This window comes from Chelonia mydas, chromosome 7 (assembly GCF_015237465.2).
Source record: "Chelonia mydas isolate rCheMyd1 chromosome 7, rCheMyd1.pri.v2, whole genome shotgun sequence".
In the NCBI taxonomy this organism is placed as follows: Eukaryota; Metazoa; Chordata; order Testudines; family Cheloniidae; genus Chelonia; species Chelonia mydas.
In genome coordinates, this window is record NC_057853.1 from 93147795 (window position 1) to 93172387 (window position 24593).

Here is a 24593-nt window from a genome sequence, read left to right on the forward strand (position 1 = left end):
TTAAATAGAGAGGAAGATATATTACTACTATGATAAACCATGGGATAAGAACAACTTCAGGTACTGTACATAGGAGTTTATAAAGCAGATTGCAGACTACTACACGAAAGTGTATTGTTTCTTTAAGAGCATTATTTTTATTTTATTTTGGAGTGTGCTAAACACTTCAGATCTGTACTGCAGATTCTTAAAGTGTGGGTCTGATCCTGCAGTGTTCTTAATGCCCTCAAGTCTTGACTTCAGCGACAGGCAAGAGCACTTAGCATCTCAAGAAATACCCACTGCAGGAATGGGTTCCTCAGTAGTTCCTCTGCACCATAAAGACAGCAATGTCTTTGTTCCACAAGTTAGGACTACAACTGAACATCAAGAAATCCATTCTGAGATTGGTACAAAGTATAGAGTTCATAGAGGCCTCCCTAGATGCAGGTTCATGACATTAACAAACCTTGTATCAAAAATTCAAATCAGTCCATAAACATCAACAAAAAATTGCCTTCAGTTACTCGGACACATGGCAGCTTGTACCTGTGTGAATCAACATGCTATGTTATGTCTTTGTTGCTTCCCTGGCTCAGAACAGTTCATATTTCAAACAAACAGCCTGAAAAAGCTGGTGTCAGTCCCTCATCAAGTAGAAGACTCTCTCAATTGGAGGAAAGACCCCGACAATGTCTACACAGATGTGCCATTCATCCAACCTTCCCCTTCCATCAGCGTAATGACAGATGCATCTCTGGTGGCCACATGTAGGGATTCACACCATTCAGGGCAAATGATCTACCCAGGAGACACAGTTACTCCTCAAACTCCTGGAGCTGAGGGCTGTCAGGAATGCCAGTATCCATTTCCTGCCTTTAATCAGGAACAGAGCCATAAAAATCATGACAGACAATGTAGCCTCCATGTTTTATATCAACTGGCAAGTTGTGTGTGTGTGGGGAGAGATCCCCTTCTTTTTGTGCCAAAGGAATAAAGCTATGGAGCTGATGCGTAGCCAACTGCATCCTAATCTTGGCAGTTTACTTCCTGGGTATACAAAACACTATGGGTGGTGACCTCAGCAGGCAGTTCTCCCAGAATTACAAATGGGAGCTCCTCAGACTCTCAAGCACATTTTTCTCACTTTCGGAGTTCCAGAAGTGAATCTCTTCGTCATCGTTACCAACAGAAATTGCAAACAATTTTGCTTGGGGGCTGAGTTATAGGTCCTCCCTGACTGGGGGAGGTGCTTTCCTTGTTCTGTGGACAAGAGGCCTTTTCTGTGCACTTCCTCCAATGCCTCTGATTTTGAAGCTGGTAAATAAGATCAAGCAAGACAAAGTCAATATTATTAAATCCAGTGTTCCCACACAGGGCTGGTACCCTTTGCCTTGTTGTTTGTCTGGCGATGAGCCTTCCATCCGTTCCCAGCCTTCTCTCTCTAGATACTGGGCAGACTCTCCATCCTAACCTGGGAATTCTTCACCTCAAGGCTTGGTTACTCAGTGGTTCACAGGAGTACAGACCTCGTGTTCTGCAGAGGTATAGAAGGTGTTTTTAAATGGTAGGAAAAGGTCTACATGAAATACTTACTTGCAAAAGTGGAAAAGGTTTCCACACTGATGTATTCAGCGACGTCTTTAGCCTTTTTTTTCTTCATTCTCTGCTGTCCTTGACTGTCTACTGGAATCCAAAAAGTCCAGGATTATATATGAGTTCCCTGAGAGTCCACCTGCTATCTATAACAGCCTTTCATTCCCTGGTTGAGGGATTCTCAGTGTTTGCTCAGCCCACCACTGCAAGATTCATTAAGGGATTAAGAAATCTTTAATTCACATTAGAGAACCCATCCCTGTATGGGATTTAAACTTTAAACTTTTTACTCAGATGTCTTATGAAACCCTCTTTCAAAGTGATGGCCGCTTATTTCCCTCTTTCACCTATCCATGAAAACAATCTTGTTGGGGGCCATCACTTCTGCTAGAAGAACTAGGGAACTGGGAGTTTTAATGGCAGACCCTCCCTTTACAATGTTTTCCAAGGACAAAGTCTAATGTCCACTTTCAAAAATTTTACCTGTTATCATCTGAATTTCATATCAGTTAGGTCATACATTTCCCAGTTTTCTTCCCAAAACCACAGCAGACCAGGGAAGATGCTGCCTTCTATATCCTAGATGTCAGGAGGGAGCTAGCCTGGACAGAACCAGATCATTCAGAAAATCTCCAAGACTGTGTCAATTGCTGACAGGTCAAAGAGTCCACAATTTTCACACAGCGGCTCTTTAGGTGGATTTTTGAATGTATTATTTCTTGCTATCAATCTGCTGATTTACAACCTCCCTCTATGGTATTGGCCCACTCCCTGAGATTACTTTCTACTTCTGTGGCATTACTCAAAAATATTCCCATTTTTGAGATCTGCAAAGCTGCAAATTGGTTTTCAGTACATATATTCTCTAAGCGCTATATGTTGCTTCATTCTTCTAGATCAGATGCTCCTCTTAAGAACACAGTTTTGTCTTTAGTGTTAGACTCAGCTCTGAAGCTCCCTTCTTCTGTTGAGGATACTGCTCGGAAGTCACCTGAAGTCAAGGACATATAGGGACATCACTCAAAGAAGAAGGAAGGTTACTCAGTTTGTGCAGTAACTGGAGTTCTCTGAGATGTGTGCCCTATGGGTGCTCCACTACCCACTCTCTTTCCCTTCTGCTTTGGAGTTTCCTCTGTGGGACTTGGTAGTGGAGAAGGAACTGAAGGTGGTTCTCCCACACAGTCCTACATATCCTCTGTGTGAGGCACGAGGATGTGTAGGGCACATGTAAGGGTTGAATGCGCACTGCTAACAAAAATCTCCAGTCAAAGGCTCATGGGGTATAGGCACAGCTGAAGTGGAGCACCCACAAGGACACACATCTTGAAGAATTCCAGTTATTTCATAGCATAAGGAGCCTCTCCTTTTCCACACATTCCCCTCATACCTTGAGTCCTGAGGAAAATCAATCAGGACAGAGTATCAATAATCTTAGTGGCTCTCTGGTGGCCAAGACAGTTTTGTTTTATCAGCATTTCCCAGATGGCTTCCCATCTATGCATACGCATCCAGCCATTTCTGAACCTGCAGAATGAGGGCAAGCTCAACCATCCCAAGCCAATAGCCCTCCACCTCACAGCCTGGTATTTGGGTGGACAGTGGACACAAAGGGGTCATCCTCTGAAGAGGCTCAAACTGTTCTCCATAACAGCAGGAAAATATCTACGAGAAAATGTTATACAGCTAAATGGAAGAAGTTTTCCATCTGGTGCCAACATCATCACAAATCTCCAGAGAACTTTGGGATCCAACCATCTTTGACTATCTTTTGGTTCGTTAAAGACATCAGGACTGTTCCTTAGCTTGGTGCATGTACGTCTGCCAGTGATTAACGCCTTCCTTCCTCCAGTGGAGAACTGCTGAGTCTTTACCCACCCTGTGACCGTGAGGTTTCTGAGCGGTCTCACCAAAACTTTTCCTCTAGTATTGAAACCAACACTTATTTGGGACCTTAATCTGGTACTGCCAACACTCATGAATCACTCATGTGAACCTTTGGCCTCCTTGTCCCTTCTCCATTTATCTATAAAAGTGGCTTTCCTGAAGGCAGTTACCTCCACCAGAAAAGTAGATGAGTTTGGGTGCCTTATGGTGGATCCTTCCTACACAGTTTCTATAAGGATAAAGTGTCTCTCTGAGATACCCCAAATTCATCCTATAGGTTCCCTCCGAATTCCTCTTTAATCAAATCATACACTTACTTTTTTTTAACCAAAACTATTTCCTCACAGAAACTCTCTAAATGGATCTCAGGTTGCATCTTGCATTGCTATGAGCAAGTGGGAACTCCTCCCCCCTTGGAGATGTTCCCCTACGAGATCTGTAGAATGGCAACATGGGGCTCTGTGCATATTTTTACTAAACGTTACACCCTAATACAAACTACTTCTTCAGACACATCCTTTGGTACAGTGGTCCTGCTATGTGTGGTGCAGACTGGTTCCTTTCACCCTCCACCATGATGAATATTGCTTGGGAATCACCCCCAATGAAATACCTATAGGGACCACTACTCAAAGAAGAAAGGAAGGTTACTTACCTTACAGTAACTGGAGTTTTTTGAGATGTGAGGTCTCTATGGGTATTCCATGACCCGCCTTCCTTTCCCTCTGTTTTGGATCCTTCCCTAAGGTGATTTGTAGTAGAGAAGGAGCTGGAGATGGAGAGGCAGTTGGTCTACCCCACCCCTTGTGCCCTCATTTTGGTGCACAGGGTGCAGTTGCAGACCAACAGACACTGCTAGTGAAAAAATCTTCTGGTCTCAGGCTCATGGAGTGTATGCGCACCCCCCACACTGTGGAATACCAATAAGGACCACATGTCTCAAAGAACTCCAGTTACTGTAAGATATGGAATCTTCCTTTTCCATTTGACTTCTTTGGGAGTTCCCCATATGGATGACTTGCAGGTTCAGGCCCTATGTTTGTATTAGTGAAATATTAGCCAAAACTACAGGTGTTTAAGCCTGATCCTCTTCAGTTGTCAGTATAAGTGTGCAATTGCTTCCCTCCATCACACTATATAATGGCATTTCTCTGACTTATCATATACTTGTTTTGGTATTAAAGGAAAACATTTAAAAGTACATTTCACATCTTTTAATTTAAAACAATTTTTGTAGATTGATTGCCACATTTTATACTAATGTTTTGATAGGTCTGGTTCAATACACAGCAAAACAGTTCACCAATGTGCGTAAGTTTTGAAATTTCAAAGGAAGGTTTTTGGAGACAATTTCTACCACACAATTTTCAATGCATAAAAACACAAACTGTACAGGTAACTCCTCCAATTTTCAAAGTTTATCTGTCTGATATAAATTATAGTAATTATCATTGGCAGTAATTACTTGAATACCCCACCATTATAAGCAGCTGTAAATCCTGCTGGGAAAAGGTTAAGTGGGCTGGCTATGTTGATTTAGATGCAGGTGACTAGTTACTGAATATAATGGATTTGTGAGTGACTCTATGAGGAAAGGTGTGTGTTGAGCAGTCTTGAAGGAGCAGCCAAGCCTGCAGAGAAGGTTTGAACTGAACCATGTCACCTTATTGTTATAAGAGCTAAACAAAGTGGGTTGGTAAAGGTGCCTGCTTAAGGTGCCAACTCTATTTTCACTAAGATAGTAAAAGTTAGTGGGCAGATCATTGACTACTGCTGAGGATCACACAGTGCAAATCAGGGGTTGTGGAAGGTCTATATGTGTGTGCCAAGGTGACATAAAGCTCATCTTTGCACTACCCTGATTATGGGGCTGTTATGTGCAAGACCAATCTTCACATATAAACTAGAGCAACCAGAGAATTGGTCTAATTGACGTGGCTGTTAACAGCCCCGATGGGGCCAAAATCACAGCTCGGGATTGGAGCAGTGTGTACGTTTCCCTACCATGGCCCCTTCCCTCCACCCACACACTCTGTGTGTGCAGCTGGGATGATCTTCAGAGGGCCAACTGTGCTTACTCTATGTACATATTCCACTGACAATGTATGCAAAGTAGCTGCACTTCATTTGAGGATCTGGCCAAATGTCTTGTTATATCTTATATGTATACTTGATAGGATGTTATCTCTTTCAGCCAAAAGTAATACTTTACACCCCTACTAATGGAAGCATGGTAGAAGAACTACAGAACAGGTAGGAATCTTTTTGAATACTAAAACATGTGACCATAATGGAAGTTGGGGTGCTCAGCTTCTTGGGAAATCAGGTCAACAGTCCATTACTTTTCTACCATAAATTTATCTTTTCAGAATGGCCTGCTAATAGAATTGCCTGAAGTAAATATTAATTCTGTGTATACTAGCCATGTTCATCTAAAAGAAACAAAGTTTTAGGGACAGATCATAAAAAATAAATGCTTTAAAGGGTCACTGTGAATTTTGTTAAATTTAAGTAATGAAACATGATTATTTATATATAGGGCTGTTGATTAATCGCAGTTAACTCACACAATTAACTCAAAAAAATTAATCGCAATTAATCACACTGTTAAACAATAGAATCCCAATTGAAATGTATTAAATATTTATGGATTTTTTTCTACATTTTCAAATATATTGACTTCAATTACAACACAGAATACAAAGTGTACAGTGTTATTATTTTTATTACAAATATTTGCACTATAAAAGTGATAAAAAGAAACAGTATTTTTCAGTTCACCTCAAACAAGTGCTGTAGTGCAACTCTTTATCATGAAAGTGCAACTTACAATTGTAGATTTTTTTTGTTACATAACTGCATCCAAAACCAAAACTGTGTAAAACTTTAGAGCCCACAAGTCCACTCAGTCCTACTTCTCATTCAGACAATCGCTAAGACAAACAAGTTTGTTTACATTTACGGGAGATAATGCTGCCCGCTTATTTACAGTGTCACCTGAAAGTGAGAACAGGGGTTTGCATGGCACTTTTGAAGTTAGCATTGCAAGGTATTTACATGCCAGATATGCTAAACATTTGTATGCCCCTTCATGCTTTGGCAGCCATTCCAGGGGACATGCTTCCATGCTGATGACGCTCATTAAAAAAAAAGTCTTAATTAAATTTGTGAATTCCCTGGGGGAGAATTGTATGCCTCCTGCTCTGTTTTACGTGAATTCTGCCATATATTTCATGTTATAGCAGTCTCGGATGATGACCCAATACATGTTGTTTGTTGTAAGAACACTTTCACCTCAGATTTGACAAAATGCAAAGATGGTACCAATGTGAGATTTCTAAGGATAGCTACAGCACTCGACCCAAGGTTTAAGAATCTGAAGTGCCTTTCAAAATCTGAGAGGGACAAGTTGTGGAGCATGCTATCAGATGTCTTAAAAGAGCAACACACTGATACAGAAACTACAGAACCCGAACCACCAAAAATGAAAATCAACCTTCTGCTGGTAGCATCTGACTTATATGAAAATGAACATGCGTCGGTCCTCACTGCTTTGGATCATTATAGAGCAGAACCCATCATTGGCATGGACGCATGTCATCTGGAATGGTGGCCAAAGCATGAAGGGACATATGAATCTTTAGCGCATCTGGCACGTAAATATCTTGCGATGCCAGTGCCACGCGAAGGCCTGTTCTCAGGTTCAGATGACATTGTAAACAAGAAGCGGGCAGCATTATCTCCTGCAAATGTAAACAAACTTGTTTGTCTGAGCAAGTGGCTGAACAAAAAGTAGGACTGAGTATACTTGTAGGCTCTAAAGTTTTACATTGTTTTATTTTTGAATGCATTTTTTTTGTACAGAATTCTACATTTGTAAGTTCAACTTTCATGATAAAGAATTTCCACTACAGTACTTGTAATGGGGGAATTGAAAAATACTATTTCTTTTGTTCTTTTACAGTGCAAATATTTGTAATAAATATAAAGTGAGCACTGTACATTTTGTATTCTGTGTTGTAATAAAAATATATTTGAAAATGTAGAAATCATCCAAAAATATATAAATAAATGGTATTCTATTATTGTTTAACAGCGTGATTTAATCCCAAGATTAATCGCGATTAATTTTTTAATCACGCAATTAATCAAAATTATTTTTTAATTGCTTGACAGCCCTATTTATAAACATTTCATAACCTTTATTGCAGGATCGAAAAGACCTTAAAAAGTAAAATAATGGAATGGCGATTTCATCAACCAACTCGGTGGCATCGACAATGTATTGCTCTTCTACGACAAATTCTTCCCAAGCTAGAATTAAGAAATAGGAGCTTTGTTACAGACAAAGAAGAAAATGAATTGGAAAGTTTACTGGAACATTATTGGGTTAGTATTTATATTAGAAACAATTTAATTGTATAATTTAAATTAAACAATATTGAGAGATTAATTTATATCTATAAAGGTAAAAACTATGTATGTGTAGTATAAAGAAGGCCATGTGTATAAATAGCTGCAGCACTGAATACAGAAACTCATTCATGATCAAACATCTTTTAATACTGCTTTATTTTAACAGCAGATTATAAGGGAGGAAATAATGACTAGCCCTATAAAAAAGAAACAAAAATAACTTTAAAATGCTCAAGATAAGAACCACAGACTTAGAATATGTAAAAAAAAGGTTTTGCCAGAATGCATCTTATAACAGATCTCACATTTGGAAATTTATTTCCTGATATATCTTTTCATAATTTCACCCATCTGGTTTTATGTTTTAGAACAAGAAAGACAGTTTATTTCCATCTTTGCTGTTTATATCTTTTAGATAGGTTAAGATGGTTATTTAGTCTCCTACTCCTTAGTTATCATTTAGACGGATTGTACTAGTTATTCATCTTCAAGTGATGGTCCCTATGTGTATTCGACACATGGGTGTACTTGAGTCCGGAAGTGTTTCTTAACAGTGTCCATTGACTTGCACAGACATAGTGCGACTCCTTGAGCTCTCAGCTAAGGGTATAAGAGATAGTGCAGGTTGACACCTCTTTAGTTTTCTCTTACTGCTGCATGGCCTGAGTTGGAACCCCTGTTTCTTTGCACTTTTAGTTTGCTAAAAGAGTGACTTACTTTGAACATACTTTGTCTTAGTGATAGTTAGATAAGTTAAGTTTTAGTGTAAACGGAAGCTGGACCAGGGTAAGGCCTTTGAGGTGACAAAATGGTAAGGGACTGGTCACCTGGGGTCCCCCTTGCCACCAGCAGCAGAGGGAAGGTGCAGGGTCCCCCACCCCCTCCCAGGCGGGGAGCTGTGGGAATCCCACTGCCACTGCAGCAGTGGGGAGCTTCGGGGGTCCCCCTGCCACCACAGCAGTGGGGAGCTTCGGGGGTCCCCCTGCCACCACTGGGTGCCATGGGCTGTGGGGGTCCCCCTGTCCACCTGTGGTGGCTGGGGAGCTGCAGGGGGTCAGAACCAAAAAACCCACCACTTCCTAAAAATGTTCAGTTTGCTGATTATCCAGGGCATACATAAAAAACAAACAAAAACAGATCAGCGGGCTTCTTCCCATACTCAATCTGTGAGAAATTCACCCATATTCTCACATGCCAAATGAGGTTTAGATGCCACTTAAGACCTCAAAATATGGCTGAAATAGGACTTGTGATTCTGGGTGAACTTCATCCTCCATGAATATGAGAGGATCAAAACAGCTTGATGTGGCCACAGGATTCCCATTCTAGGAAATGGCCAGGTGTATTTGTTTGAAGGCAGCCTTTGTTGTTGTTTTAAACAACTATCATTATTTTAGGACATGTTTAATTTAGTCAATAAAATACCACAATTGTAAATCAGCTTTTGTACAGTGTGGGAATGAGGAAGATGTAATATCATAGCAATACCGTAGGATAGATTTTGATTTCAGTTACTCCAGTGTATATTTGGAGTAGCTCCACTGACTCAGTGGAATCCCTCTTTGCTATCTTAACCAAGTGAGACACAAACAAAGCATGCAAAATTTTCACAGATTCACTGAAAATCTTCAGTACACTAGATATCATACAATTTCTGCCACAAACAGTAAAACAGAATTTAGATTGAAAGCTTAAAAGCCTTTTTCCTGTGATGTATTTTCTCAAAGTTTCTGTTCTGTAACTTCACTTTAAATCATAGTACTTGGGATATTCCATTTTCTTCAAGGAAAATATTTCTACAATGATTTTATTTATCATGGTCATATTGCATAGATTCTCCTCAAAGATCCATTCATTAAATAGAAAAATGGAGCTGGTTGGGGAAGCAACAGAGTACTAACTCTAGTTATATCAACATTATGAAACAAAAGCAGAATTGTGTTCCAGTTATAAGTAATCCCTTGTGTGTTATTGTTTTCCCTTTATACTGTGCATCTGCTCATAACACAAGTATAAATGTTACTGTACATTAAAATTTATTTAAAAATTCTTCATAATGATTTATTATAAGATACCCTCTTTGGGTGAGAGTCTGTGCTATACCTCTAGAGTTATAGCTACACTTCGAGCTGGAGGTGTAAATTCCAGTTTGAGGAGACATACCTGCACTAGCTCTGATTGAGATAGTGCACTAAAAATAAAATTGTAGCTGTAGCAGCAGCAGGGACTAGCTGCCCTGAGTACCTATTTGTGTCTTGGATGTACCTGGAATATGAACTTAGTGTCTTAGTGTAATTGGGACAATTAGTCCCTCCCATAGCTTGCGCTGCTGTGGCTACACTCTTTTTAGCACTCTAGCTTGATCAGAGCTAGTGTGGGTATGTCTCCTCAAGCTGGAAATTACACCTCGAGCTCCAAGGTAGACATACCTTGCCATGCAAAGTTGTGAAGGCCAAAGGTATAACTGGGTTCAAAAAAGAATTAGATGAGTTCATGGATAGTTCCATTAATGGCTGTTAGCCAAGATGGTTAGGGATGCAACCTTATGCTCCTCATGCCCCTAAACCTCCAACTGCCAGAATCTGGATGACGGGATGGATCAGATTTCTGTTCACGCCCTCTGAAGCATCCAGTGCTGGCCATTGTCAGAGAAAGGATATTGAGCTAGATGGACCATTGTTCTGACCCAGTATGGCCATTCTTATGTTCTTAAGTTAGGGTGTTCCAGAACCGCACTCTTCTGATGGTTAGAAAATTTCTAGCCTTAATTTAGTCATGGACAGTTTATACCCAGTTGTTCTTGTACCAACATTGTCCTTTAGTTTAAATAACTCTTCTCCCTGCCTGGTGTTTACTCCCTGATGTATTTATAGAAAGTGGTCATATCCCATCTCGGTCTTTGTTTTATTAGGCTAAACAAATCAAACTAGTTTTGTCTCCTCTTTTAAGACAGGCTTTCCATTCTCCTGACCATCCTAGTTGCCCGTCTCTGCACCTCTTCCAGTTTTAATTAATCTTTCTTGAACCTAAGTGACCAGAATTGTAGTGTTCCAGATGAGGTCCTACCAGTGCCTCATACAATCACATTAATTCTTCGTTATCTCTACAGAAAATACCTTACCTGGTACATCCTAGGATCACATTTGCCTTTTCCATGGCCACGTCACATTGGTGGCTTGTTGTGACCTGGATGAAACCTTGTTATGGATTGCATTAAAACACCATTGAGATTGATAAGTGCGAACTCATCCTTCATTTAACATAACTGAAGCATATGCCCCCACCTAGGGCAAAAAGTGCATGAGAACCCGCCCAGGAGTTTTTGGCTGTGTGTTGTTTCGGGTAGTGGGTGGGGAATGACAGAACACACAGAAACTGAGAACAGACACAAGACCGCAGAGAGAGAGGGGGCAAGAAAGTCCAGCACAGTGAGACTCTGGAAAAAGCTAGAGAGGAGCTTCTGGGTCTGGTATTAGCTAAACAGGCTTGGGGGATATAAGCTATGAATAAAACTGCTCCTTTTGTTGTTGGTTCCTCCTGCATTCTGACAAGGAGAACTTTGTACTTTCCTTGTAAATAAACAAGATTGCATCAAAGAAAATACTAGACTCCATCAGTTTCTACTTTCAACTGGAACACCCCCAGGGCCCAAACTTTGTGCCACTCAGGTTGAAAAGGAGCAACACTGGTATCAAGAGCAGTATCTAGTTCCAAGAGAAAAATTGTGAGCTGGTATTCCTGTTGAACTGAGATGGAACAAATTATGGAGGTGCTTGTAGAAATCAAAAATGGTCACTGGGATTTAAAACAAGACCTAAAACAGGAGCAGGAGGCTTCAGCAAAGAATTTAAAACAAGTCTTGGAGCCTTCATGAGAAGATCTAATCAAGAAATGCATCACATATTGCTCCAGAGGAGCCCTTGGTCACCACTCCCAGGGCAATGCTCTACTTCTCCCTTGGTTGGAACCATTCAATTATGCCTTCCCTTTGCTCCTGCTCCTGCTATAAGTTCCAAGCAAAATCCTGCAGGACAGGGAACAGGTCATCCTGATCGCCCCCTACTGGCCCAGAGAATTTTGGTTTCCCAGTCTCCTATGCATGTCATCCCCACTACCAATCATCCTCCCATTGTTTCTGAAGCTCCTGACGCAGTGGAATGGCAAGATCAAGCAACCCTATCTGCATCCTCTCCACCTCAGGGCTTGGTATTTGGATGGGCATCATCCTTAAAACATTCATGCTCTGCAGCCATGTGAGACATCCTTTCTTATAGTAGGAAGGCCACTACTAGGAGATGTTACTGTACCTAGCTAAATGGAGGCACTTTTCTTCTTTTATGTGTACAAGGAGCATTCTCCAACAAATTGCAGATATTCTGCTCATCTTGGACTATATCCTCTCTCTGAAGGCATCAGCTCCTTGCAAGTCCACTTGGCAGTAATCAGTGCACAGCATCCACCTTCTCAGGGCTACTCAGTCTTCACGTACGCACTGACCACCAGATTTTAGAAACATCTGATCAGAACCTGCCTGCATATTCAGAAGCTTACTTCCGAGTGGGACCGGAACCTTGTTCTCGCCGCACTCTTGAGCCTCCCCTGCCCCCTTAGCTTCTTACTCCAGGTCTCTCCTTTCCATGAAGGTTGTTTTCTTCATAGCTATTACCTCAGCTAGAAAGGTTGTCGAGTTTGGAGCAATGATGGCAGATCCTTCTTACACTATAGTCAATAAGGATAAGGTTTCTTTGCATCTATACCCCAAATTCACCCTAAAGTCATTTCAGAATTTCACCTTAACCAATCGATTAAGAACACTTATCTGTGTTCTTTCCAAAACTGCATACTCCTGCAGAGGAATGAAGGCTCCACTCCCTTGATGTTCGGCAGGCCTTGGTCTTTTACCTGCAAAGAATAAAACCAAGCAGGAAGTCCCCAAGACTATTCGTTGCTATAGCAGACTCAGGGGACACACTATCTCCATTCAAAGAATCTCCAAATGGATCTCTATCTGCATTCTACTCTGCTATCAGCTATTGAACCTTTCCTTTCCCTAGAGTAAGGACTCATTCTACAAGAGCACAAACAACAACTATGGCATCACTTCTGTAAAGTGGCCACACAAGGATGTGGTCACACATTTGTGAGACATTATGCCCTGGTGCAAGACTCCTCTGCTGATGCCTCTTTTGGGATAGCAATCCTCCGCTCAGCTCTACCATCTACATCCTTACACCACCCATCTACTTAACGTACTGCTTGTCAGTCACCCACAGTGGAATACAATAGGGACCATAATTCGGAGAAGGGGAGGAAGTTACTGACCTGTAACTGGAGGTTCTTCAAGATGTGTGGACCCTATCTGTATTCCACTACCCGCTCTCCTTCCCTTCTGCTTCAGCTCTTCTCTGATTCATGGTATAGAAAGAACAGGAGAGATGGTCAGTCCACCCTACTCTTTATCCCTTTGGTTGGAGGCACCAGGTGAGCCAGGATGCATGTGCAGACCAGCGGACACTACTTTCAAATTCTCTGGCTCCGGGCAAACTGTGTGCATGTGTAAGCCCACAGTGGAATACAGATAGGGACCATACATCTCAAAAACCTCCAATTACACATCAGTAACTTCCTCTTTTCTATCCTGTCTGTAACCCATAGAGGCCCAAAGGGGAAAGGTCAGACTGTCCCAGCTCCAGTGATACCAAAACCCCCTTTCTTTGAGGGGAAAACTCCCTGGGAGGCTTATTTGGCTCAATTCAACATTATAGCTCAAATCAGTGGGTGGGAAGATGGACAGAAAGGGGAGTTACTAGCAGCCAACACTAGCAGCACCAGTTCTGATGGTGCTGTAGAACTTACCCCAGAAAAGAGACTGAGTTATCTATACCTGGTAAAAAAGCCCTTGATAAGCGGTTTGGAGCTAGCCATCAATATGAGCTGGCCAGGGCACACCTATGAATTAGAAGCAGAGGGAAAAAGGAAACCCGACATGAACTGTCAGGGGACCTGCGGAGACTGTGTGTTCCTGGCATATCGGATACTACCAAACACATTCCAGGACAGACTGGCAATGGACCCAGTTTATAGATGCTGAACTGGACTTAGACTTGCACTCCAAACTTTGACTAGCCAGGTCAAAAAGGGGCAACAGACTCATAGTCATCAGGTGATGGAATAATATGTTCAGGTCTTTCTTCTCCTGTGTTGTTTCCAGCTGAAGACCCCTTCCCCCCAGCGTACAGCAGAAAGCCTTCTTCTCAATTGCACTACCTTGCACTTTGTACTATTAAATTTCATCCCATTTCTATTACCACAGTCCTCGATGTCATCCATTTCCTCCTGTATAAAATTCAAGTCCTCCTCTGTAATGATGATGCCTCTGAACTTTGTGTCATCAGCAAATTTCACTAGCACACTCCTATTTTTTATGCCAATTAAAATATTAAATAAAATCAGTTCCAAGACCAGTCCTTGAAGTACTCCCCTAATAACTCCCTCCAGTCTGATAGTTCTCCTTTTAGCACAATCTGTTCTTCTTTGAGTGCCTGCACATGTCCATTCCACTTTAGGTGTATGTGCACCAGTGCCCGAGAGCTTTTTCCCTTAGTGGTACCCATAAAGGCAGCGCATGCACCCTCCTCACGCTTGTGCTGCTTGCCAAGAGCATAAAGGAGCAGAGCTTCCCCATCCCCCTCAGTTCCTTCTCACCATCAGTGATCAGTGGTTAGAGCAAGCGTTAACTCTTCAGACCTTCCTTTTTTGTGCTTTAGAGAACTTTCTAAAGGCTGATTTTGCAAATAATTAGTTTAAAAGTTTTCTAGCTAATAGTTAGCTGACTCTGTACCTCAACGCTCTGTCTGCATCTAACTGCCTGGATGGCTCAGCGGTTTAATCATCAGGATTCTGCTGCAGTTAAAAATGTTCTTTTGAATAGCAGGAAATTGTCTCCAGGTATACATACCTTATGAAATGGAAGAAGTTCTCCGTTTGGTCCTGGCAGGGAAGCACTTCTCCTTCCTTGCTCCTATCCAGTTTATCCTAGACTACTTGCGACACCTAAAAGAGAAAGGCTTTGTCAGTTAGCTCATATGTCTACTATCTCAGGGTTTCACACACCTATAGATGCCAGATCCATATTCTCCAATCCTATGACTATCAGATTACTAAAAGGTTTGGACAGAGTATTCTCTCCTGTTAAAAATCTAATTCCTTCCTGGGATTTAAAACTTAGTTCTCCCAGAATTAATGGGACCTGCTTTCCAACCCACAGATATCTGCTGCTTGTTACATTTCTCAGTGAAAGTTGTGATTTTAATAGCTGTTACCTCAGCTAGGAGGGTTTCAGAGCTCTGGGATCTGATGGCTGACTCTCCGTACACTATATTTTGTAAGGACAAATTGACTTTGCATCCTTATCCCCAAATTTCTTACCAAAGTGGTTTGTGATTTCATTTGAATCAGACTATTTATTTACCAATTTTCTTTCCAATGCCCCACTCTCACAATGATGAAGAGAAATAAAATACATACCTTGGCTATTCAAAGAGCATTAGCTTTATATGTGGACAGAACTAAAGAGTTTTGGTCACCTCCATACTTGTTTGTTTCATGTACTGACCAGTTGGAAGGAAACCCTTAAAACAAACAACATGTGCTGGTCATCATCTGAGACTGCTATAACATGAAATATATGGCAGAATGCAGGTAAAACAGAGCAGGGACATACAGTTCTCCCACAAGGAGTTCAGTCACAAATTTAATTAATGCATTATTTTTTAACGAGCATCATCAGCATGGTAGCATGTCCGCTGGAATGGTGGCCGAAGCATGAAGGGACATACGAATGTTTAGCATGTCTGGCATGTAAATACCTTGCAATGCCGGCTACAAAAGTGCCATGCGAGCACCTCTTCTCACTTTCAGGCGACATTGTAAATAATAAGCAGGCAGCATTATGTCCTAAATATGTAAACAAACTTGTTTGTCTTAGCGATTGCCTGAATGAGAAGTAGGACTGAGTGGACTTGTAGCCTCTAAAGTTTTGTATTGTTTTCTTTTTGAGTGCAGTTATGTAACAAAAAAAATCTACATTTGTAAATTGCACTTTCACATTAGAGATTGCACTACAGTACTTGTATGAGGTGAATTGAAAAATACAATTTCTTTTGTTTATCATTTTTAGAGTTCAAATATTATAATCAAAAATAATAATATAAAGTGTACACGTTGTATTGGGGATTGGTCCTGCTTTGAGCAGGGGGTTGGACTAGATGACCTCCTGAGGTCCCTTCCAAACTTGATATTCTATGATTCTATTCTGTATTGTAATTGAAATCAATATATTTGAAAATGTAGGAAAACATCTAAAAATATTTAATAAGTTTCACTTGATATTCTGTTGTTTAACAGTGCGATTAAAACTGCGATTAATCACGATTAATTTTTTTTAATCACAATTAACCTTTTGAGTTAATTGCGTGAGTTAACTGCAATTAGTCAACAGCCCTAATTAATTGCTTACTTTTCATGTATACTGACAAAACTTTTAAATTTGGATATTCTGCATGAAATCCTGGCCACACTGAAGTCAATGGCAAAACTCCCTTTGGCTTCAGTGGAGCCAGAATTTCATTCTCTCAGGTTATCATAGCTAATAAGTACAAAGAAAGAACAATTTTTATTTTTCTGAAAGTTTCTTAATGCAGTGCAATAACTTTTATGGCGTGTTTTATAATATGATACAAGAATGTAGAATATAATCTTGACATTGAATCAGTAGCTCAGAGCTAAAATACATTTCTAATAAATGGGAGGTTGGTTACTTAATCATTTGACAACTTGATAGAACTCATAAGAGAATTATCAAATGCTTCATTTCAAATTCAGACAAATGCATATACCATATAGTGTTTTTGATATGTGAACATTTTTAACCATAAAGCTATGATTAATAATGCAGCATTTAGTTTTTCATAAAATAATCCTTTCAAACTGTACTTATAGTTTCAATCCTATATTTTTCTAGGTGACAGGATACCCTATCCAGATGCCATACACAGATTTATCATCAATAAGCGAGGCTATGTATCAAACTGGCATTCATTCTTCAGAAATCCCCAATACAGAATTTGCTCTTGCTGTGTATATTCATCCATATCCAAACAACATCTTATCTGTATGGATCTACTTAGTTTCTTTGGTCCGTCATCAGTAAACAGTGTTGAATTCAATTATAATTAAACTAAGTTACTACATATTACCTCTCATGGTTTAAGATGGTTATTTAGGCATGAGAAGTGGGACACAAGAAGCTAATATTATACCACAAGAGATAAGCCAGTACTATTTATTGTACATTAACAGAATCTTGTTACTGTAGAGAGATTGTAGCTTCTAAAAATTCTAATTAGATCCATTAGCTCTATTATAAATTGACCTTATCATTTTTGCTAATTTCCCAATAATCTGAGACGAGCATTAAACTCCTGTAAATCATTAGAATGATCATATTTAGTGTCCAGAGAAGTTGTTTAAATGATTTCTTGGGGAGTAGAGAGTAAACCCTTTGAGGAAAGATCTTAATGGGTTGTTTTATAGAAGTATTAGAATTTAGGGTCTTGCTGCCTCAACACAGTGAATTTCAAACATTCCAAGAGTAACACACAGTTGATACCATTACTTAAATAAGGTGCTGTAGAATATTGTGGAATGCATATTAATGTTTAACTGGTAGAGACACAGTAGTTTACAATGACGAATGTGAAAGTTGTGGAATAAAATTCAAGTTTGCAACTTTAATATCCAGAGGCTTCCCTAAATCTTAGGGCATTGTCCTACTCCTTTGAAATCATTGGGGACAGGAACAGATCCTTAGTGTCATTGCTAACTTGTGAAGTTCACTCTGTGTTATGTTTTATATTCTTTTAATTTTCAGTTGTAAGGTTTTGTGGAATGATTAACAACAAATATTTTGTTCAAGCGGTGTTATGAAAATCCTTACTTTCCTTTAGCAGAATGTTTACGTTGTTTAATTTTTTAAAACTGTATGAGTTTAACTTTAGCATACAACATTTAACTGTAAACAATATACTTCATTATAGGGAAACATTCAAAAGCATAAAGCAAAGCTGTCAAATATATAAATGTTTTTATTATAAACTTTAAAAGTTATAATATTGATAAGTAAACTAGTGGTTTATTAATATTTGATATAGAATTTTAAAATATAAAGTATAAAATAAACTAAGGAATAATAATATTCATTGTATATATTAAAATATTTATCAACACATTAGAAAATGCCATTGCTGATGTCACTTGGGACAATGTGGAAATAAAACAGCACACTGATAACTGAGTTTTGAAGTTTGATTATTGTTAGAGTAGGATGCTTACTTTGCATCCTCTGTGTATTCAGGGTCATATCTATGGCTGGCAGAGCTAATACATCACTGGAAGAGCTAGAGTCTTTTCTGGCTTGTACTTAATCACCAGAATTGTTGGCTAGGTTCCATCTGCAGATTGTTGGTGATGTGTCAGCCAGCAAGAAACCGGTTTAACCTTTAACTTCCAGGCTGAATTTGCAGCACCGGCAGCCAGGAAAACCTAATCATTTTGCTTACAAACAGCAGAATTGATTTGGACTTTTGGAGGTCATTGGAGACAATAAACAGGAAACTCCACTTTGCCATTTGTACATGCACTAAAATACCAGAGTTGAACTGCAATTTAAAGGAAGCGGCTGAAACTTTGGATGAAATAATTCAAACTGCAGTGTTACCTTGCAACCAATTGTCTCAGACTCTCTGTGGTCCTAAATAATCACAAGGCTTGATAAAACCTTTTGCTCTTGAGACCAAAATGCAGTTCCCTAATTATTCCAATATCAATTGAGAAGCATGTCTGAAAAATTTGGAATTCTAAGCAATAGGTGTAATTCATATTTAGTAATGGTATTTGAAGGTCAAGGGATTCAAGTACATTATTTGTCCATGATTTTAATGACCCATCCTTTGTGGTCTTTTATGTACCTCTAATTCCAAGTTGTATTGTACATGCTAGACCTATCACAAAACTAACATCATACCGTGATGATAGGTACCTTATAAATGTAAGTAATCAAATAATGATTTTGATTTTAAGGCACTTTTCTGATTATTATGCAAGAACTACATTTCATTCACTTCTTTATTTTTCTATGCACATGTAATACAATATTTCAGTTTTCAGAACTCACCTATCTGCTTTTCATGGTCAGCTCAGGTACACCGGCATATGCAAGAGTTTCTTTAAGACAGTTGAAGAAATTAGAAAGGAGCTGAGAGCTAGTTTAATGAAGAAGATGGAATTAATGTGGCCACCATGGCCGCATGCAGCCACCAGGGACTCTTCTTGTGGCCACAGCCCCCTGGGCTGTGATTGTGGTGGGGAAGGGGAAGAAGCAGCACCTCCTCACCCTCCCTGTTGCTCCTGGATGCACCGCCTTGGTGTTGGCTGCTAGGGCTGCAAGCAGGGGTTGGGCCCCGCTCCCTCTAGAGACAGCTGGGGCACAACACCAGAGCAGGCATCTGGTGAGTTCCCTACTTTCCCAGGGGTGATGGGGCTCAGGTTTTGGGCTTCAGCCCTGGGGTGGTGGGGAAGTGGGCTCTGGCTACGGGGCTTCACACTCTGGTCTCCGATGTCTCCCCCAGCACTGCCCCTCCAATTGCCCCAGCCCCTGCTTAATTTGTCCCCAGGTTTGCTGGGGCTAGGTAAGTACGCCGTGAAAAGTGATACTTGTATGTTTGTTAATACCACTTTTAACAGCCAATTTCCTACCTAGCAATAAATAAATTACAATGATTTGGACGTGTATATGTGCATATTTATTTGTTTTTCCTAAAGGTAATTAAGCATTTTAGGAAAAAGTATGAGGCCACCAAAAAATTTGTCCTGAGAACCCCTGGAATAGAAGGTATATCAATGGGCTTTGTGGGTCAGTCATATTGGATTCCATATCAAAGGAATTTTAGTGCCTAATGAACTAGTTGAATTTTCTGTGTATAATCACATTCTTAAAGAAAAAGTTTTGCTGGCATTTAGCAGAGTCTAGGATAAAGGCAAAAATGTGTGTGTGTTTTTAAAAGACCAATTGAATACCAAAATAATATATAAAGGACTGGCAAGCATAGAGAAGCCTTGCTGAAATGATAGATGCTGCAAAATTCAAAATAAATGCTGCTTTTTAGGGAGGTAATTTTCTTTGGTTTATTGAGAGGTGGTATCTACCCCTCTTATGGTATATAACTGTGTTCTGTTAAGGACATCATGTAAAATTTTCCTCTGCAAATTAGAGAAGGCAACAGTATTCCAAGCAAAAGTTGAGACTGTGAGCATTCAGGAAAGTCAAATGTAAGAAGGCGGCACAGTTTTGATTACAGATTATTTACAGTCTTCATGCAATTACTTCTTCCAAGTCAGAAATGTACAAAGAAACCTTAATAATACTATTTTATTTCAGTTTCACAGGGTCCAGGAGGAGAAAGATAGTAAACACCTTAGCATTTGAGAATACCAGTTTTGTTGCAGTACTCTGAGTAGAGGTGGGCAAACAATTTTTTTGGTTCACTGGCAATTTTGAAAAGTTGGGGGAAAAAAAAAAGTGTCTCAGGTCACACTGAAAAGAAAAATTTTCAGCAAAGTTGCGCGGGAGGGGGGGAAATAATTTTGGGTTGAATGAAACTGTTTCATTCAAGCCAAAATAAAAATTTTTCATTTCCATTTCACGAACTTAAAGAAAAATAGAATTAAAGGAAATTTTGAAATACCATCATTTTGAAACAAAAAATAAAAACATTTCATTTCAAAAAGTGTCCAAATAAAATGTTTGTTTTTCAGACGCTTTTAGGTTTTTTCTAAACAAACAGTTCAGCAAAATCAACACAAGTTTGCAAAACGTTTTGGTGTTGATGAACTTACAGTTCTCCACTGAAAAAAGTTTGTTGAAAAGTTTTGCCCAGGCCTTGCTTTGAGACTACTTGAGTAGAACAGACCAACTGGTTTAAAGGCATTTTGTTCAGTTTGAAGGTGGTACTGTAGGAGTAGCTGGAGAATGTCAGATCATTCTATTTATTGTACTAGAAGCTAGACCACAGTTGGTAAGTGACTCATTTAAATGACGTGCAGAGCCATTTTCAGTTTTTTTAAGCAGCCTTTTAGTACAAAGATTTAGACTGTCTGCTTTATCATATACTAATCAGAAACTAATTCTTCAAATTTGACTTTAGTAAATTTACAGCAATGAAATATGAGGGGAAACAAAATTTAATTTAAAAAAACTGCAAGGGATGTAATGCTTGTGAAAGTTGCCTGCTTGACAGCACTGTAGACTAGTGCTGTTTATCCACATAACAGAAGAGTAAAGCCACCTCCTCAAGATGCCCCATGCCTCCACCTTGTAGGAATTATGGAGAACTGCAGTTGCTGAGCAAACCCATCATCCCTCTAGTTTAATATCCTGGGTCAAAGCTGGATGCTTTACAGGATCGAGTAAAATCCCTGCAAGTCCTTGAAATTCAATTATAGTTAAAATAACAGCAAACAGTGTTTTTATTCATGTAGGCATCTAATCATTTTTTTTATTTGACTACTACTAACAAGTATCCAGTGGCACTGAGTTCCATAGGTTAATAAATTTAAAGAAAATACTTTTTCACATAATGTGTTTGCTTTTAATTTCATCAAACAAATAGAAAAATGTAAATAGGGACATCTGGCTGGATTTCTCTGTACCATTCAACACTTTTAATCCTCATATGTTACAGAAATTGATTACTATCTTCCCTCTCCCACAATCACTAGTGTCAGGATATATCCCTGATTCGTTACAAAGTAAATAAAACAGAAAACCAAAGGGATAAAGCTACCCCTAAAGTTGATACGTAATTATTTTAATATTTAAAAAGAATGTCCATCCCAAATCCAGACTCTACAGCACAACTCGAACTGGGTAACAGCACTACTGTCTAGCACTAGAGACCCTGTATCACTGTCTATAGCTCTGACCCTTCAAGGGATCTAAGATGGAAGAGCAATTCTGCTCAGTCTTCTAGAGTCATAATTCAGGGCAACTGTACCTGTATTCCCTCTCCATGGTCCAACAAGGGCACACTGGCTTATAGGCTTCGACCTCCTCAGCAGTTACCTCTCTCGTGTCTCTCCCTGCTGACCTGACTTTTTTCAGGATGCTCAGTTAACACCCTACACTTTGTTATTCAAAACAAGTTAGACTGTCTAATCAGGCCAGCATCTGCACTTTACTTACTCTTTGAAGGCTCTGAATAATGAAATTGCCTACAGTTATAAGTCACCAGACAGCTCTTTCTAAGCAAGCACATTTATTCTCAAGGTGCAAACATTAGAGAGAAAACATTAAAACAATAAAAACCTGTGCACATGCTCATAAGCTTACTAGAGATCACCCCTCCAACACCAGCAGGGGCTCTGCTGGGAGTCAATCCTTCAAACTCCACCAAGGGTTTTTGCTGTGGTTACAAGCTCATAATAGCCTCAGCACAGAACAAGCACTCTTACTGCACAGATCAGCCTGTTTCTTTATAAATCTTGACCCTTTGAACTTCAACCTTTGGAAACAGGTAATCAGCAGGCAATGGTTCTCTCCTTAGGGTGAGGGTCAATTGGTTGGGTTTTCTGAATAATCTATGGATGGTATTTGCATTCACTTCCCCCTATATGTTTCCCAGGAATTCTACTTCACACATATTGTCCCAAAAGATCATTTTTGTCTGCTGCAGTACTCTATAGTCCTTTGATCATCCAGGCCTACAATTATATATAACCTTTGCATTTAACACAATTGACTCCAAAGATACGTAATCTTCATTCAGTAAGGTTTTTCAGTAGTATTGCAGGAAATTGACATATCTGTCACAAGTAGGAATCTACATGAACACAAAGAAGTTCACTTTTGTCCCAACACAGATCATAGAATTTATTGGAGCTACCTCAGGACTCTGTCTGGGCCAGAGCTTACCTCCCTCAGGACAGATTCCAGTAGATGAACAATTCAGTCAGTCAGTTCAGAAAGAGCTCACAAAAGTTGGTTCATTCACGTCTCATCCTCCTGGGCCACACGGTGTCCTGTTCTTATGACAGCTTCTGTAAGACTCCATCTCCACTGTCTACAAGCTTGGCTTTGGCTAATATACCTGCCAAGTGGACACACTATGGACAAGTTAGTCATGCTTCCCCACACCCCAGGGTGCAGGATGCTCTCCAGTGCATGTGTCCCCTTCTCACCGTCTCCACCCCAGAAGACATTGATCACAGATGCCTCCACAGTAGGGTGGGGCACCCACCTGAATGGGCATACAGCACAAGGAACATGGACTCCCCGGGAGTCCAGGATGCACATAAAATTCCTGGAACTGAGAGCTGTCTGAGAAGCCTGCAAACAATTCTTACAGGTCATACACTCCTAGCACATCCAGGTAATGTCAGACACCATGACCACTTTGTTCTACATCAACAAGTAAGGGGTAATGAGTGTTACCTCTTTTTTCCATAAAGGCAGTCAATCTGTGGTACTAGTGTATGTGACACCAGATCACCCTATCAGCAGTGCACCTCCCAGCAATACACAACACACTGGCACCAGCCTCAGAAGGTACTTATCCCTTGACCACTAATGAGAACTACATGATTCTGTGGTGAAGACCGTATGCAGATAATAGGGGTCTTCCTCCTGGGATCTGTTTGCATCACAAGAAAACAGGAAATGCAAGATATACTACTCCAGGGGGGCTCAAGGTTGGGACTTCAGGGGAGATACATCCATAAGAATAAGAGAGTAACACTTACAATATGCTTTCCCCTCCTCCCCACTGCTCCACCCATCAGCAAGACTTACCCTGAGCTCTCAGGAAGATCCAGCAGGACAGGGCAGTGATCATCTTCCTTGCTCCCAGCTGGCCCAGATAGTTTTGATTCCCCAGCCTTCTCCAGCTGTCAACTACTCCACCCATCAGCATCCAACCTTCCCAGGCCTCTTGACACAAAACACAGGCAAGATAAGACATTTCAACCTGGACTTCCTCTGCCTCACAACTTGGTATTTGGAGTCGAACCTAGAGCAGACATGTTCAGTAGCTATTCAAACCATCCTTAACAACAGCAGGAAGAAATCTACCAGAAAATGTTACTTAGCTAAAAATCAAGAGATTTTCTATTTGGATTCAACATCACTAAATGTCCCCAGAAGAATCAGACAGTCTCAAGATTATCTGCTCTTCTTGAAGACCTCAGGCCTTTCCCTTAGCTCTCTGTGGGTACACATGGCAGTGATGCACCTGTCAGCCTCCAATTGACAACCACTCAATTTTCACCTATCCAGCGACTGTGCATTTTCTAAAGGGTGTAGGCAAAACCATCCCTCCCATAACGAAACCTGCCACACCATGGGACCTTAATTTTGAAGTCCCCGCCTCAGAGCATCTTTATGGTTAAGACTACATTGAAAAGATACGTCAGCTTAGTTTTATGCTATCAAACATCTACATACCTTTACTACAAGCAATGTGACTATTACTGGAAACACAGAAAAGAACGCTCTATATAGTTTACTTTTGTGTATTTGACAGCATTGTGCTTAGTCAGTCATTTACTCAGCTCCCCTTCTTTAACTTTCACATGTACAAAACTGGAATACGTGATTGTAAAAATGA

At 40.1% G+C, this 24593-nt stretch overlaps 1 protein-coding gene and 1 long non-coding RNA gene across 5 annotated transcripts in view; one reads left to right on the top strand and one right to left on the bottom strand.

The window, feature by feature from the left end:
- Positions 1-4367, bottom strand: part of LOC122466553 — a 42079-nt gene extending 37712 nt beyond the window's left edge. The window contains exons 1-2 of one of the 2 annotated variants that reach the window (XR_006292168.1): positions 4115-4367; positions 2963-3237 (exon numbers count right to left, since the gene is read on the bottom strand). This is a non-coding gene — a long non-coding RNA (uncharacterized LOC122466553). The remainder of the gene's footprint in view (positions 1-2962; positions 3238-4114) is intronic. The other variant, XR_006292167.1, reaches the window with a different exon arrangement.
- Positions 1-17670, top strand: part of CC2D2B (coiled-coil and C2 domain containing 2B) — a 103993-nt gene extending 86323 nt beyond the window's left edge. For all 3 annotated transcript variants that reach the window (XM_043551097.1, XM_043551094.1, XM_043551095.1), the window contains 4 exons: positions 4732-4854; positions 5654-5712; positions 7671-7848; positions 16898-17670. In XM_043551097.1, the coding sequence (XP_043407032.1) occupies positions 4732-4854; positions 5654-5712; positions 7671-7848; positions 16898-17086 (549 nt within the window). In that variant the 3' untranslated portion in view covers positions 17087-17670. The remainder of the gene's footprint in view (positions 1-4731; positions 4855-5653; positions 5713-7670; positions 7849-16897) is intronic.
- The last annotated feature ends 6923 nt before the right edge of the window (positions 17671-24593 follow it).